Below are 16179 nucleotides of genomic sequence, written 5' to 3'. Positions count from 1 at the left end.
CACTTTATTATATGTGATACACACACTTCGGAGCAAATTGTCTTGAGAATATAAATTTTCATATATTTTAGTCAAAAAGGGATTTTGATCAAAGGAACTATATTATGGTTGAGGACATTATTAGGTGAATTAAATCATTGGGAAATATTTTATTTAACTATGTAAGTTAGATATGAATGGTAGTTAGAAATATTTTTTCACAGAGAGTTGGCGATACCATATTCTAAACTAAACCGTGCTTGTATCGTTTGTATTCGAACGACTTCTCATTTTCACTGAAGACTGAAAAGGGCAGACAGTGAGGATCGAAAACTGGCCCTACCTATAAATAAACATGGGGCTTGGCTGGCACACAGTTGAAAACCGCAACATTGGAAGCGCCTTTATTTCTCAATCTTTATTGAGAGAACTTTGACAGAGCTTAAGGGGTGCAGCATTTATTTCTCAATCTCATTGTCCTTGTCTACGCCCGACAAGGTGTCTCCCGATTACAAACTCGAATGATTGTTTGTTCGATCTTGGGTGTACCAAGGTGCACGAGGATGTCAAACTTGTCTCATTTAAAGTTCAAAACTTCCTTATTATCCGCATGTGCACTTCTGACTAATAGACTATAGTTTGCAGATGCTGTTTGGGCAATACTTACTGCATGCCTGCATGCTGCTATAAAATGTTTAGATGCTATATATGCTATCAATGACACCCGTTTTGGTTTGCTTAACTAAAGGGTGTCACCACTGAATCCTCTAAGAAAATGAAAGCCGCCAAAAGCAGCAAAATGACACCTTTTTTCTCGGTTTTAGTATCCCTTTTTTGACATGTACTGCTGGGAGCCTGGGGTGGTGGGCACTCGCTCGGAGATTAGATAAAAGGCTAAACTGCTTCGGGCATGCGAGTCTGTGACACAAGATAGAGCTAGCCCGTGAACCAGGCTCAGGCTCAGGTTTCCAGTCCTGCTGTCATTTCGCTGAACGAAATATGGCATTATCTGGCAGTATAGAGATTGTTTTCTTTTAGTGAGTGAAATATAATTAACTAAGATAAAAGATAATAGCCTAATAGGAGGGAGGGATGACAGACCAAAAAAAAAAAGTCAAAACTACCATACAGAGTGATAAAGAAAAACTAGTCAGGAAATGGAACTAAACTGTTTTGGTCCCATAATTACTCCGCGTGTGGTCGAGGAGAATGCCGCCTTGAATACAATTTCTTTGCTTGAAGGAGAACCCATTAGAACTAGGATGTAAAAGTTGATGAATGGTTTACATTGAGAGGGTTTCCCCTCCGACATCCTTTTGAATAGGGAGCATACGAAAGTTATCTCCCTTGTAAAAGAAGTGGTGGAGAAGAGCTTGTAAGAAGGACAGCATTGTTTGTGGGAGCCACACATGCCGGTGAAAAGGAGGCGGTGGAGTCAGACACCAAGAGACTCTCATTGAGGTGCATGAAATGAATAGCGATTTGGCGCAGATTTGGAAGTTAATGTCAATGAAAAGATGCAAAAAAATTAAAAATACAAAATAGGACATGTAAGACAGCCAAGCAGTTGGCTAAAAAAAAGGGTTAAAACTCGAGGCATTTAATATGAGAATAATAAAAAAAAGATCTAAGAAAATAGAGAAATAAAAGAAAATAGAGAAAGGGAGAAACTAGTGGAGGAAGGTTGGAATTTTGAGAGGAGAAGGAAGGCTTATGGGCATATTTTTGGGAGGGGGTTTTGTGAAGGATGGACTAATGAGTTTTGCATAGCTTTATCGGATAGAGATTGATTATAAGAAGTGTTTTATCTCATCTCATTATTATAATTTTTTTAAATTTTCACATGAAATATAATAAACAAATCAATTTTTTTAAATTTCAAAATAATAATAATATTAAAAAATAATATTTTAACAATATTTTATTCAATTTTCAACTTTCATATTAACTCATCTCATTTTATTTCAACTCACTATCTAAACTACACATAATTGACCACATACTATTACCGCACACCTACAAACACCCTAGTTTGGATTCAAGAATCACTTCATCTCATTTCACTTCATCATTACAACTTTTTAAAATTCTCACACAAAATATAATAAACAATTCAATTTTTTTAAATACAAAAACAATAATAATACTAAAAAATAATATTCTAATAATATTTTATTCAACTTTTATATAAAACCATCTCATCTCATCTAACTATCCAAACCACACCTAAAAAACTAGTAAGCTACCTCCATTTTTACTAGCTCTTCTTTTTTTAACCTTTTATTGACAAGATTTATTTTATTTATATTGATATACAGTTTTTGGCATAATCCAACTTCCAATTAGCCCAACCTCCCATTTTATCAGACATCTCTTGACCTTGATCGGGTCGGAATCGTCGGATTGCGTCCCTCTTCCACGCCTTATGACTTGGTTGGCCTTTCTTTTGACCCAGTTTTTTTAAAAAACTCAGGACTTAGGTCCAGTTGTTATTCGACCCAGTCATCTACAATCTCTATTAATATTACTAAGCCAATTTTCGTATCTAAACGAAGCCTTCGAGACCTACATAAAACTGATGTTAAAACATTTCCTTATATATTCAATATTATTAAAAAAAATTAATTTTAACAATATGCTATTATAATCACATATATATATATATATATATGCCCGTATAAATTGTTGCCTATATAACTCTGCATTTTCAGATTTATACTTCTTCCAACAGATTAATACTTGGAAACTGGGTATATATACAATACCATCAGCAATCCATTTAATATCCCATTCTCTCAAATATGTGGAATATAAGCACCCCTATATGGATTAAAATATTTTTCTAATTATAAAGTTTTTATAATTTAAAGGGAGATAGACACCCCATGAATTTTACTATATTAATTGCTGTACGTTGATTTCAGTATTAAATACTAGATCCATCTTTCTAAATTATAATATATATTTGAGTAATAAATTTATATGAAATCTCCATTTCATCCATAAAGAGATTATAGACAAGTATATTCACAAATTGAGATAAATTCACTTAATCTGTTAAATTTATTTTATTAAAAAAATAATTTTACAATTTAACGTATCACATTAAATTACATCAATTTATAAATTTAATTTTAATTATTTGTTAAAAGAGTAAACTTAGCTACAAATTATAAATAAACAAATCCTGCATAGACCATTCGTTAAAAAATAGATTTTTTTTTTTTTTTTAACATTTTTTCAAAATAAAATCCACTTTTCTACAAAAATTTAGATAAAATTTATCTACTTAAAATTTGTACTGATCATTAAAATATTACTCATAGCAATAATATACAAAATATGGTATGGATTTAAAATTCCCGTTACATAGAAGTAGCAGACTAACTTTCCCAAATATGATACCGGAGCGTGTGAAAAAAAAGAGCGTTGGTATTGTACTTTGTCACATGCAATATACAGAACTTTAGCGACTCGCCGGTGTAGTAGTAGCCGGAGACAAATAAACCTGACTTTGTATTACGGTTTTTCCAATCTTGAAACCCGGTACGACTGTGAAACCCACGCTGGGCTCGCCACCGCCATTTCCACCGGCGATTTCACCGGAGTAGAACGACCCTTCCTCTGCCACGCATTCCATGTACACCTCAGAATACCTACAGTTCTTCCTTACCTGAAAAATGCTTACCTCTTCATCGAACGAGAATGCCAAGCAATGTAAAAGCCACACGCGCTTCGCCATCTCAGCAAACGCTACGAAGAAAGAGGAGTCAGGGACGCCCCCGGAGTTCACGAGCTTTCGCTGATTCAAGTTACCGAAGAGAGAGCACTCCATTTTCGCATGTACGAGGTGAAGGTACTTGGCCCTTGTGAACTTTGCAAACGACGAGTTCGGATTATGGGAAAGAAAATGTCTTGGATTCACGTTTGTGAGCTTCTTGAACTTGTCGAAGAAGAGGCGATTGCGGTGTGTTTCAAGAGGAGGTTGTTGTTGGGAGTGATCACTTGGTTGGAACTGAGGGCAATTGAAGCCCTGAAACATGCTTATGTTTACGAAGGATTCGAAAGCGAAGAACCGGTGGCTTGGGTTTGTAAAAACCGCGTCAGGTTCGATGAACTTAACGGCCGCGTCAAGATCCCAGTGCGCCGAATCCATTTTACGTATCATTAATTTCACGAAACTACGAATGGATCGTAGGGTGTAGTGAAGAAATTGGACAAAATGGGTCACATTGAGCACCGTAAGTCGAAGATTATCGAACATGGACAGAGACCCACTTGAATTTAACCTCTTATATAAGCGCTTGTTTAGTGAATTGGAGTTGTCGAGTTGGTTCTGAAGCGAAGTGATGTTGGAGTCTTTGAGGTCAGCCTCAGTCTTGAGCTTCTTGATGGTGATCTCGTAGGTCTTCATCAACCCCTGCTGCTCCTGAACCTCCGCGAGCATGAGCGTGACTTGTGGTGAAAGATCGAGTTCTTTTCTTAAGAAGCTGCGCTTCAGCTCGGAAATTGCTTTGAGCTCGTCCACCACGGTCTGGTCCGCGACCTGAATAGCTTCGCAGTTGTAAGGGTTCTGTGCCATTTGGAGCTCAGCATAAGCAGCTTTGATCGAAGTAATGCCCGCGAAAAGCTTCGCCACCAAAGCTTCCAGCACAGCTCTCTGCTGCCGGCCTCTCGCATCAATATCATTCTTGTCGAACTGCTGGGAGTTTCTATCGGGGAAAGAATCCTCCTTGACGTTGGATTGCGATGTGAGCATGCAAATCCCATTGTTTGAAGTCCGGAGGTTGATAACTTTTTGGAAAGTGCGCGCTAACTTGTTCTTGCTGTTCAAGGCTGATTTGGGTGTCAGTGTATCCATCTTAGAAGAAAGTAGAACAGAGTCGTGTTTTTGGGCATGAAATTGTGAGGAAGTAGTAAGTCGAAAAAGAGGACGGAACTTTCGATTAACAAAGGAAATTCAAAAACAAGGGGTTCGATCGAGGGGAAAAGTTTTTGGAAGATAGCTTATGGAGTGATTTCTACGTTGAAAAGTAGGCACAAAATTTTGACTATATCAGAGTGCAGCCGGAGATGGAGATGGAGATGGAGATGAAGAAAAGTAGGATTTAAAGCGCGGGAAGGCTTTTACGTTACTGCAGATAAGTATTAGTATGCCCTTGGATGTTAAATTTAGATGAGTTGAGTTGAGATGATGAAATATTATTAAAATATTATTTTTTAATATTATTATTATTTTAAATTTAAAAAAAAATTAAATTATTTATTATATTTTATATTAAAATTTAAAAAAATTGTAACGATAAATTTAGAATAATCCAGTAACCAAAAGTTGCACAATTTAGTGTTCTTACAGCACATTTTTTCATCTAAAATTTTATTATTTATAGAAATTATGATTTAATTTAGATAATTATCTATTTTATATCACCTCATATTAGCTATTAATTAATTAAAGAAACAATTTTTTAAGAAGATATTTAAATTGTGCAATAAAAAAAATAAAAAAATGATGTTTGGTTGTAGAATTAATTTGGAGTGGGTGAAGCTATTGGTATGCAGAGGGATAATGATTGTGGGTCCTGCTAGTCTGTAAGGTCATTGATAGCTCACTATCCACTAGTGGACCCTTCCTTCTACAGTCGTTTGGAATGCCAAGAACAAGAGCGAGCTCTCTCTCTCATTTACTTTTTACTGTTGTTAAGACTGCATGATTAACGTCCCCGCAGTTCAGGACTATCTTCTCTCCACTCCTCCCATTTAAATTTTATTTATTTTTATGATTAAGATCAAATGAGATAAAAATTAAAAATATTATTAAAATATTATTAAAATATATTTTTTAAATATTATTTTTATTTTAAAATTTAAAAAAATTAAATTATTTATTTTATTTTATATAAAACTTAAAAAAATTATAATAATTAGATGAAATGAGATAAAATGAATTAAAAAATTTTTAAAAAATAAACTATTACTTAATCGTTATAATTTTTTTAAAATAAAATAATTTTTTTTTAATTTTAAAATAAAAATAATATTAAAAATATTTTATTTTAATAATTTTTATTTATTTTTTATTTTTAATTTTAATTTCAATTCATTTTATTTTATCTATAATTTCATTTTGAAAATAAACGAGATCTGAATTGCTGAGAAAATCCGAGAGAGATGTGCAGTCCATGTTCGGAAATTCAGTACGGCCCCACGTATCTGTTCTTGGAATTTTTCATGTAAATTGTGCAACTAATTGCAGGAAACTCGATCCATCGTCCTTATTTCTTTACATAAATCTTTATGTTTCCTGTAATTTGACTACCATAATTCATCGCTATTATATTATAAAGCTATAAAAAAAAATAAAAAATAAAACACGCTTATTTTATTTACTAGCGATCTAATAACTTTTAAACGTAATTTTTCTTTAACGAAATAGAATTAAAATATATGAATATAATTTTAGGAAACAACGAAATGATGCTGGGGCCTGGCAGCTGAACGTGGCGATCCTTGGTGGTTCCGAAGGCTGATACTCCTTGATATGGATAGAGCAATGGTCGGTGAAGTTCATCGGCGGTGGGCCAAAGATAAGACCGTACTCCCTCCCAAGTTCTTCTACTGCGAGAATTCTGGCTGTGACTCCAACTAATAATTATTAATAAAATAGCCTCCCGTGACTCTTGGGCTTCACATATATAGATACCATGCACATTCATTTCCCAACTTATCTCTTCCCTTATTATTGCTTTACAGTTAGAGTAATATTATATATTATATTATCATCTTATTTTTATTTTATTAAGTAACATTTGATATATTTATTATCGTTAGATGATAAAAAATTATGTAATAAATAATCATTTAATAGTAATAAATATGTCACGTCATACTTAGTGAAATGAAAATATAATAGTAGTATAGTATATAGAATTTTCCTTACAGATAATATATTTTTAATAAGAGAATATTATACATCACACTATCATTCTATTTTGATCATACTAAGTAGTATGTGGTACATTCATCATCATTAGATGATAAAAAAGTATACAATAAATAATCATTTAATAGTAATAAATGTACCATATCATACTTAATAGAATGAAAATAAAATAGTAGTATAGTGTATAGAATTTATAATAACATTTACAAGCCTTTTAATTATCAATATCCTTGGATCAATACTCTCTCTCTCTCTCTATATATATATATGAGAGTATTATTGATTATTTCATCTTAATTATATCGTTTATTTTATGTCATTAAAGTTGTAATACTATGTGGTATATTTATTAAAAAAATTTAAAAAATATATTCAAAATAAAATAACATCAAAATATAAAAACTTAATCCTAAATCTGAAAATATATCAAACACATAAATGTTTCTGAAGGCAATGATTACCTGGAAAAAAAGAAAAGAAAAAACGTCCCGTACTAATTAATAGATACGGAAGATGCATGCATGGAGTAGCAAGAAAGAAAAGTCGAAGCTTCCCAAAGAAATTTTTGCGACTTGGCGAGTATTCATTGAAGATCAAGTCGTGTAATTGTTGCTCTCCTTTTCTAAAAGGATGCAAACTTCTTCAACGCCAAGGTATGTCGACCATCCTTTTCTTAGATCAACCCTTGCTACCGATTTAAGGCTTCCTTTAGTTTGAGAACTCATCTCATCTTATTATTATATTTTTTTAAAAATTTTATATAAAATATAATAAATAATTAAATTTTTTTAAATCTCAAAATAATAATAATATTAAAAAATAATATTTTAATAATATTTTAATCAATTTATCTTATAATAATTTCATCTCATCATATCTCATCTCGTACTCAATTATTTTAAATATGATATTAAACTCTACCACTCACTTATTTTAAATATTTTATAAGTTGGATTCATTCATTTATTTATTAAAGAGTGGTCTAGCTCTCATCTTTTACAAGTTTTGATAAAGAGGCCGCCCACCTTTAGAAATAGGTATTTTCACGTAGATAATGAATATTATTCACACATTTTTAAAAAAAATACATTAAAATTGTACAAATCTTATGCTTTATCTACTATGGTTTGCAAAAAGCTGGAACCTCGTATAAAGCATTAGAAAAATAAAAAAATAAAAACAAAGAAGACAGCCGAAAGAAGATGGTGACGGAAACACATTATTTTACTTCTTGATCCCGAAAATACAGTTTTATTATATACAATCATTTTTATGTGTTTTTTATACATTTTATTAATATAATTAATCAAAACAGTTATTTTATATTAAAATATAGTCATGCATCCACTCACATTACTAAAGTGCACAATAAATATATAAAAGTGATTACACATAAAATTTTTAATATATTAATAAACTAGAGATCAAGGGATATTAATTTTTAATTTTGAGGAAGAAAAAGATACTAGATTAGTTAGGGTCCGTTTGGATATAGATGTGAGATCACTTCATCTCATATGATCTCATCTCATCTCATCTCATCTAATTTTAACTAATAATTTTATTACTATTCATAAACTATATTTTTAACTTATTTTATCTCATCTCACTATCTAAACATACCTTAAATGTTTTATTATTAAGAAAGATTTTAATGTACATATATTCCTTCAAGATCTAACGTACTGTCAATATAATTAAGTAGATCATGATAGTTTAGGAAGAAAAAGTAAGTGAAATTCGTATTAGTTAAAGGATGAAATTAAAATATATTTTTTTTATTAATATAATTCAATGTTTGAACTTATTAGTTAATTTAAATCTTTTATATTTGCTTGTTCAAATGAATTGAAATCCTATGGACTAGAAACAAATAACCACTTTAAATATGGAGTCCAATTTAGTTGGAGGTAAAATTGTTCATGCCCCACAAAATGTGATGTTATTTTATTCAATTTATGGACCTGAATAGATATATATATATATATATATGTATGTTTATTTGTTATCAATTACTGGTCATGGTAGGTTGGGAAAAAGAAAATGTTAGTGGTCATGGCAATCATTAGCTCAGACTATAAATTAAAACACCATCACAAGTTTACAATTAAGGTTAGTTTAAAACCAGGGACATAGCCAATTACACATGAAAGCAGTTTAATTATTGAAATCAGAAGACGTGACCTCTATCAAAATCAAGGCATTCATTCAAGGATGGAATTATTTTGAAAGTGATGGTACTCATGCTGTGAGCATAAAGGGCAAAGTATGGCACAAAATGGATAAATTCTAATTTGTATCTATTTCTATCTTACATTAAATTCTAATTGTTTTTTAAAAAAAATGTAAGATCTAAATGATCATTTTCATGTTCACAACTTCACATGCCTTACCGTACTGAAAATGAATTAATTAACTTCAACTTCTGCCAACAATCCCCCAAATGCATTAAATTGCATTCATGGCATAGGTATGCCGTCAATTGGATTTTTTTTTTTTAATTATTATATATAATATATAGAATCGTTGGGATGTTTGAATTGAATAGAAAGGTTTTGCTACAACAATTTATGTCAAATATTTATAGGCGATCTCTTTATCTTTATATATGCTCCTAGGGATCACCAACAAGGGATATATTGGTATGGCCTTATAATGATTATTTATGGTGCTCTTATTTTTTCAATATACCCATTTGTTACAGATTTAATTAATAATTGTTCGTGGATAAGGTACTCTTTGATCACGTCCGACATACAAAATTATGACAATTGTATTAATTAGGATGGAGGAAATGTATTTAAATGAGTGTTTGAGTAAAGCCTTCGTTAAGTGGCTTCGCCACTACTTTTTTTTTTTTTTCCTATCATTTGGGACACAACCATGTCTACTTCAAGTTTCCATTGGCCTGGATAGCAGAAAGAGTGATACTATTCATCATTTCAATTATCATCATATTTTCATTATTTTATGATGTGACATTAGATGATTGATAACTATTTATTATCTTTCACTTGTAAATCAATCATCTGAAGTCACATCATGAAATGATGAGAATATAATGAGAATATATTTGTTGTATATAGTAGTATAGTATACAATATTAATTACTCAAGTCCAAACAGGGGACGCGACAGTGTTGCTTGGTGTTTAGATATACATCATATTGTAGTATGAGGTCATTCATCAAGGAGGAGAAATGTATGAACTAAGATTACAGTGGCATGAGCCATGAAGAATTAGATGCCACTGTCATCTATCCAAGAAGAGCATCCGACAAGCTTCCATGTAGTGAGTGAAAATGGAGACACTTGGATTACAGTGTCATGAAGAATTACAGTAACAAGCGTCCACCCGAAGGAAAATGAAGCCAGTGGTTTTAACTAATTACCATGGTAGATATATATATATATATATATATATATATATATATCTTAAATCTAACGAAGACTAATTTTGGTAATGGTAGCATATTAGAATATATCATGACTCCTATCATCATCATCATTATTATCATTATTATTGTTAATGCTAAAAAATGGTGCAGCCTAGAAGGTAAGAAAGATCCATTCTCAGACACGCTGAGGTGGGCTATGCCTCGATTGGTGAGGTGTGGAGCTCCCTACAGTGATCCAGTGCGGCTGTACGGTGTCCGTGCATACATTTATAGCTGTGAACAATATTTAAAAGAGGAAAAAATAAGAAGAGATGAATACACAGATTTACGTGGTTCAGCACTAGGCCTATGTCCATGGGGGTTTGGAGAGGGAAGATTCCACTATAATATGCTTGTTTACAATCTCTCATAGTCTCTCATCCTTATTGTACAATAGAGATCTGACTTCACTCCTCATTTGGAGTCTATTTGTCGTGAGGTTGAAGAAGATGAAGTCCTCCCAAGAAGCCTAACCAAAAATACTCAAACCGTCCAAAAGAAAGTCCCTGAAACCGTAGGCACCTGTCCCTTTTATCTCATTCCCCCTTTGCTTTATATCAATTTCTTTTTATTTTATGTCAAATCACCCATTTTCTCTCCTAACACATTACTCATTGCCTTCTCTTGTCCATTCTCTGTCCCCTTTCCCTCTCTCTTCCATTGTCTTCTAGTGATGACCCCTTAATGGGCTGGGCCGGGAGTGGACCCTGGTCATCTATTACTTTCTTTTTAAGCAGTAAAGATTTCTGAGCGTGGGATTAGGCGGGAGATGGGCTCCACTGCATAAAGTGCAAGTGCAAAACCCTTCTTGGTGAGATAAGCAGGAAGTAAGCTCGACCACATGGAGTGTCAGCGTGTAGCTCAGCTATGGTGGGAGAGGGGCTCGATCGCGTAAGATGTGTAGGGTGTGAGCACGTAGATTGCTATGGTGGGAGATGTACTCAACCACGTAGGATGCGAGTGTGTAGCTCGGCTATAGCACGAGATGGGCTCGACTGTGTAAGATGCATAAGGCGCGAGCACGTAGCTCGACTATGGCGGGAGATGTATTCAATCGCGTAGGATGCGAGCATGTAGCTCGGCTATGGCGAGAGATGTACTCAACCGCGTAGGATGCGAACGTGTAGCTCGGCTATAGCGAGAGATGTACTCGACTGCGTAGGATGCAAGCATGTAGCTTAGCTATGTTAGGAGATGTATTCGACCGCGTAGAGTGGGTACAAAAGTTGGTTAGACAGTCAAGTGACTTGCCCGCCTATTCAAACACCTGGGTGGTCGGGCGATTCCTGAACTTTCCCGCTTCTTCGAGCATTTGGGAGGTCGGGCGATCCTTGAACTTTCCCACCTGTTCGGGCATTTGGGAGGTTGGACTGTCCCTAACCTTTCTTGCATATTCTAGCACCTGGGTGGTTAGGCAATCCCTGACATTTCCCGCCTATTCTAGCACCTGGGAGGTCGGAAAGTCCTTGGCATTTCCAGCCTGTTCGGGTACCTAGGAGGTTGGGCAGTCCCTGACCATTCCAGCCTATTTGGATTCCTGGGAGGTCGGGCGGTCCCTAACCTTTCTTGCCTGATCGGGCACCTCGGAGGTCGGGCAGCCCTGACCTTTCCCGTTTGTTCGAGTACTTGGGAGGTCAAGCGGTTGATGAACATCTTGACCGAGGAGCATGCATGGCTGGGGAGAGTCTCTGTCCGAGGAGTATGTGGTTGAGGAGCAGACTACAGAGGAGTTGGTTGCTTGCCAACGACTAAGAAGCTTGTTTGCCGGTCAACGAGCATGATGGCCTAGGGTGCTCACCAGTGGCCGACGGGCACATGGCCATGGAGTGGCTGGCAAACGAGTGTGGTGGACAACGAGCTAATGGCCGAGGGGTGCATGTGCTGTCTGACGAGTACATAGACAGCTTGGGCGAGGAGGAGATACCATAGGCGAGGAGTTCGTCCAACCAGTCAGTCCGAGAGGCTAACGGGCAAGGAGCCCATGACCTCGAGGACTCCCCACCAAGGAGTTCAAGGGCTATTAGTTTGGCCGTATAGGTGTGGCTGGTGGGAAGGCTCCTCACCAGGATCTTCTGCGGTCAAGGAGTAAACTACCGGCAATAGAGATCGTTAAGGGTCACGATGGCAGCAGCTGTGCTGTCTGCCAATCCATAGTGAGGATGAGGGGCTTACAACAGCGCAGTGAACTAGTCAGGTGCCAGGTGCGTGGTCGTTTGCCACCGTATGCCAGTTGCAGGTGTAAGGTGCCCCATCAGCGAGGTCAGAGGGCGATGATAGACCTAATAGTGGCTGCCTACAACGAGCTTCCCATCGTGCTGCCAGGCGCACCCGTACTGTGCATGGTAGGGACATGATGCCCATGCAGCCACTGTGCACTTTAAGTGCACAATATTTGCCCGCTGTGCACTTGTATGAGCCTAGTGTATATTTTTTAACAGTATTTATACTGCTCACTTAAATATACTATGTACTTAAAAGCACAGGGAGTAGTGGGCGTTATTTAAGCTCAAGTGACCGAGGAGTTTGGGACCCAACCCTACACATTGGATGTATAAAAAGTATTTAAGTGTAGTACACTTTTAATCGCTTGGGCGAGGAAAGGTTCACTCGCCCCTTTTCTACAGTAGTGATTTTCATAAAAATAAAAATGGAAAGGCTGAAGATACTTATATGGATGAGTTTTATCTGCTCATTCAGAGATTATTTGGCGCACCGAAAAATCGTCATTCTTCCGCTTTCGGTGTAAAAATAATCTTGATCCCACAAATAGAGCCACTGTCAACACCTTAAAATGGCGCAGTCCGGAAGGGGCGAATTTCTGTCGCGAGGTTGAAGAAGATGAAGTTCCCCCAAGAAGCCTGGCCAAAATTCCCTTCAACCGTTCAAGAGAAAGTCCCTGAATCCATAAGCACCAGTTCCTTTTATCTCATACCCCATTTGCTTTATGTCAATTCCCTTTACTTTATATCAAATCACTCATTTTCTCTCCTATACATTACCTCTTGCCTTCCCTTGTCCCTTCTATGTCATCTTTTCCCCTCTTTTCCTTTATCTTCTAGTGATAGCCCTTTGATAGGTTGGATCTTAAAAATCATTTTGGGTCAGTTGTATTTTACCCCCACACAATTATTATTATCATTATGATGCTTTCTTATTAATTAACATTATTGCATGTCTTGATCACCGATCGAATACGATCGAGTTCGTGACTTCTACTTCTTGACACTTAATTGTGTTGGTTTTGGGGCATTATAATTCCAATTCAACGAGACAATCTAAGAAGTCCCTCCGTTAACTAGTTTTATAGTTTATTTCTCTCTGAATTAGTTCTTTAGTGCGCGCGCGCGCGCACATATATTAACATGAGAAACTAACCCTATTGGTCACGAATTATACCATTTTAACTTAATTCCGAACTTTTTTTTGTTCTTTTCTAGCTTGATAGAAATCACTTGCTAATCAAATGATCTATTTCTTTATTACTTCCTTTCTTTATACATGAACGTTATTCTTCAAATTATTTTAACAGAGATGAACATTTTACAATTTTAAAAGTTTATAGTTTCCTTAGAGCCTTAATTTATATATACACACACACTTCAGGCGATCATAATAACATTTATTTGCATCACCATTACGAAGAAACAAATTATTGGTCATATTTTTCAGGTTCCAGTCTATTGATCATTGATAGAACACAGAACTAAATTGTGCATGACCATTAAAACCTACGCTGAAGTGTTGGTTTAGCGGTAAGAGATAATTGATTTCCATATGGTTTGGTGATGAATTCATCATCATGCATGGGTTTGAGCGTCCGTATATATAAATAATATCGAGGACATAGAACCGATGCTCATTATCTCTATCTACGAACTTATTACTATTATGTTTTTAATGAGACTGAGATCATGTTATGAATTTTAAGTTCATTTTAATGGAGGTGTTTTGATTTCTGTGTCGACCCCACTTTGCGGATTCTTCGCAAGCTCCCTGTGGAACCCCATGATGAGTGAGTCCCAATGCCTTACAGCCATAAATAATGTGTTGATGTTACAGAGGAATTTAATTTTTACCAATTATTATCCTCCATACTAGTGGAGTGGGATGGGATAGATGCAAGACGAAATTCTGAAAATCCTTGCAACTTGTATCAATAAAATAAGATGATAAACAGGAGTTCTGTAGCTGCCTACCTCCCTCACCATGTTTTACACGACTTGAAGTCCATGACAGAAGCGTACGGTCTAATCACAGACATAAGGCTGAGCCCAGCCAAACTTTTCTCAGTGGAATTTCTGCACCTTTTTAAAAAATTTCTCCTCTGAGCAAGTGGAATTCAAACAGCATAGCTGTAGCATGTCCATCCGATAATATCCTTCTGAAATATAACCCAAAAAATAAAAAGGAAAATAAAAGGACAGTATCCTAGGGCTAAAAGTGGGACTTACTGTAGAGGAAATGAGTTACCTTCTCAAAAGATCCAACAGTAATATACAAAGGACATAGAACTCGATTGGCTCTAAAGAAAGCGTTCAGTTTTGCAATTGAGACCCAAGAGGACGAAATAGTAGCCGTACTTTGGTGGTGTCGACAGCTTTTTATTTTTTTTGGGCTGGTTTGGTTTGGCAAAGCAGAGAGGCGTAGTCCAAACTCCAAAGATGGAAAATGGATTCCAAAGGGTACTGATGGAGATGTGGAGAGGAGAGGGAGATGGGTCTGCTATCTGCCTGAGTGTAGGACCCGGTGGGCGGCTGTACTGTCTCTTTAGTGGCCGAAATGCTCTGAAATTTACGTACTACTTCTACTGTGCTTCACTCTAAACTACATGCTCCTGCCAACCAGTCACTCAACTCAGCCCACCTGCGACTCCAACCAGACTCCCTCTGTTCTCTTGCCCTGGATTTTTATCACTCCAAGAAAAAAAAATTGGGGTATATCTCAATTTTGTGAAATTTAGTTTTGCAAAATACTTATATAAATTTAATAAATTTTTTAATAAAATATTGTTATTTTTTGAATTCAAATCATCAAAGTCAAATATATTATTGAAAAATTATGTAAAAGTAATTCTTTTTTCAAACCATATAAGTTATACATTACTTGTCTATATAGTTTTTGAACGTTTAATAATGGAGACACGGGCATGTTTTTTGGTTTTTCAAAGCTGTTTTCCACAAATTATCGTCCTTCTTTTCTGGCTTTTTAAAAGAGAATAAAATCACCCTACTTGTTGGGGGAAGGATTTCTTCATCAGTGAGCGAAGAAAATGTGAAAGGAAAGAAAAAACAAAAACAAGACTTTTGATCGTATGTTGTCCTTGCGGGAAGAATGCATATAATATATGGATTTATTTTCATGCTCTAATGACCTAATTTAGGTTGTAAAATAATAATTTATCTTACAAATCAAATCTTACTATGTAAGTAAGGTAATGGTCGTAGTTTCCATATTAACTTACAAGTAACTCCAGCTGAGTCAATCATATCCTGTCACATTCTTAAAAACACTCATGAGTTCATTCTTTTCAGCTAATGGACACCAAAATAAAGCTAAAAGTCGCTATAGTTTCAAATAATGGATGTATGCACCATCATTGCTATGCATGATTCTATGCACAAAACAAATCGAAGTCCATGTCATTAGCAAACCTGTAACTTCTTAGATTTAAGGATCCCCTTTCTCTTAAAAATAAACAAATAAATATTAAATAAATGGGGAAGAGAGAGAGAGAACAGAAAAGAAACGAAAGCGTTTCTATTTTAAATTTACGAGAAAGCTATCTAGTTCACATAAACATCATCAATCAGAGCTAACCTCT

At 35.3% G+C, this 16179-nt stretch overlaps 1 protein-coding gene and 1 long non-coding RNA gene across 2 annotated transcripts; both read right to left on the bottom strand.

The window, feature by feature from the left end:
- Positions 1 to 3396: 3396 nt before the first annotated feature.
- On the bottom strand, positions 3397 to 5125 carry LOC121264883 (protein GRAVITROPIC IN THE LIGHT 1-like). The gene has a single exon (XM_041168220.1). It carries the CDS (start codon positions 4838 to 4840, stop codon positions 3446 to 3448), a length of 1395 nt encoding a protein of 464 aa, XP_041024154.1. The 5' UTR covers positions 4841 to 5125; the 3' UTR covers positions 3397 to 3445.
- Positions 5126 to 14668: 9543 nt separating this feature from the next.
- LOC121264882 lies at positions 14669 to 15297 on the bottom strand. Its single transcript, XR_005940569.1, has 2 exons — positions 14829 to 15297; positions 14669 to 14739 (listed from the first exon to the last, which is right to left on the bottom strand). It is a non-coding gene; the product is annotated as an uncharacterized LOC121264882 (long non-coding RNA).
- Between the last annotated feature and the right edge of the window lie 882 nt (positions 15298 to 16179).

This window comes from Juglans microcarpa x Juglans regia, chromosome 5D (assembly GCF_004785595.1).
Source record: "Juglans microcarpa x Juglans regia isolate MS1-56 chromosome 5D, Jm3101_v1.0, whole genome shotgun sequence".
NCBI classification, from domain to species: domain Eukaryota; kingdom Viridiplantae; phylum Streptophyta; class Magnoliopsida; order Fagales; family Juglandaceae; genus Juglans; species Juglans microcarpa x Juglans regia.
The sequence above is the reverse complement of the archived record's forward strand: the minus strand, read 5'-3'. Positions and strand labels throughout refer to the sequence as shown.

Bases quoted from the DNA above. Each gene is read 5' to 3' on its own strand.
- LOC121264883 (XM_041168220.1), bottom strand. From the start codon at position 4,840: ATGGATACACTGACACCCAAATCAGCCTTGAACAGCAAGAACAAGTTA.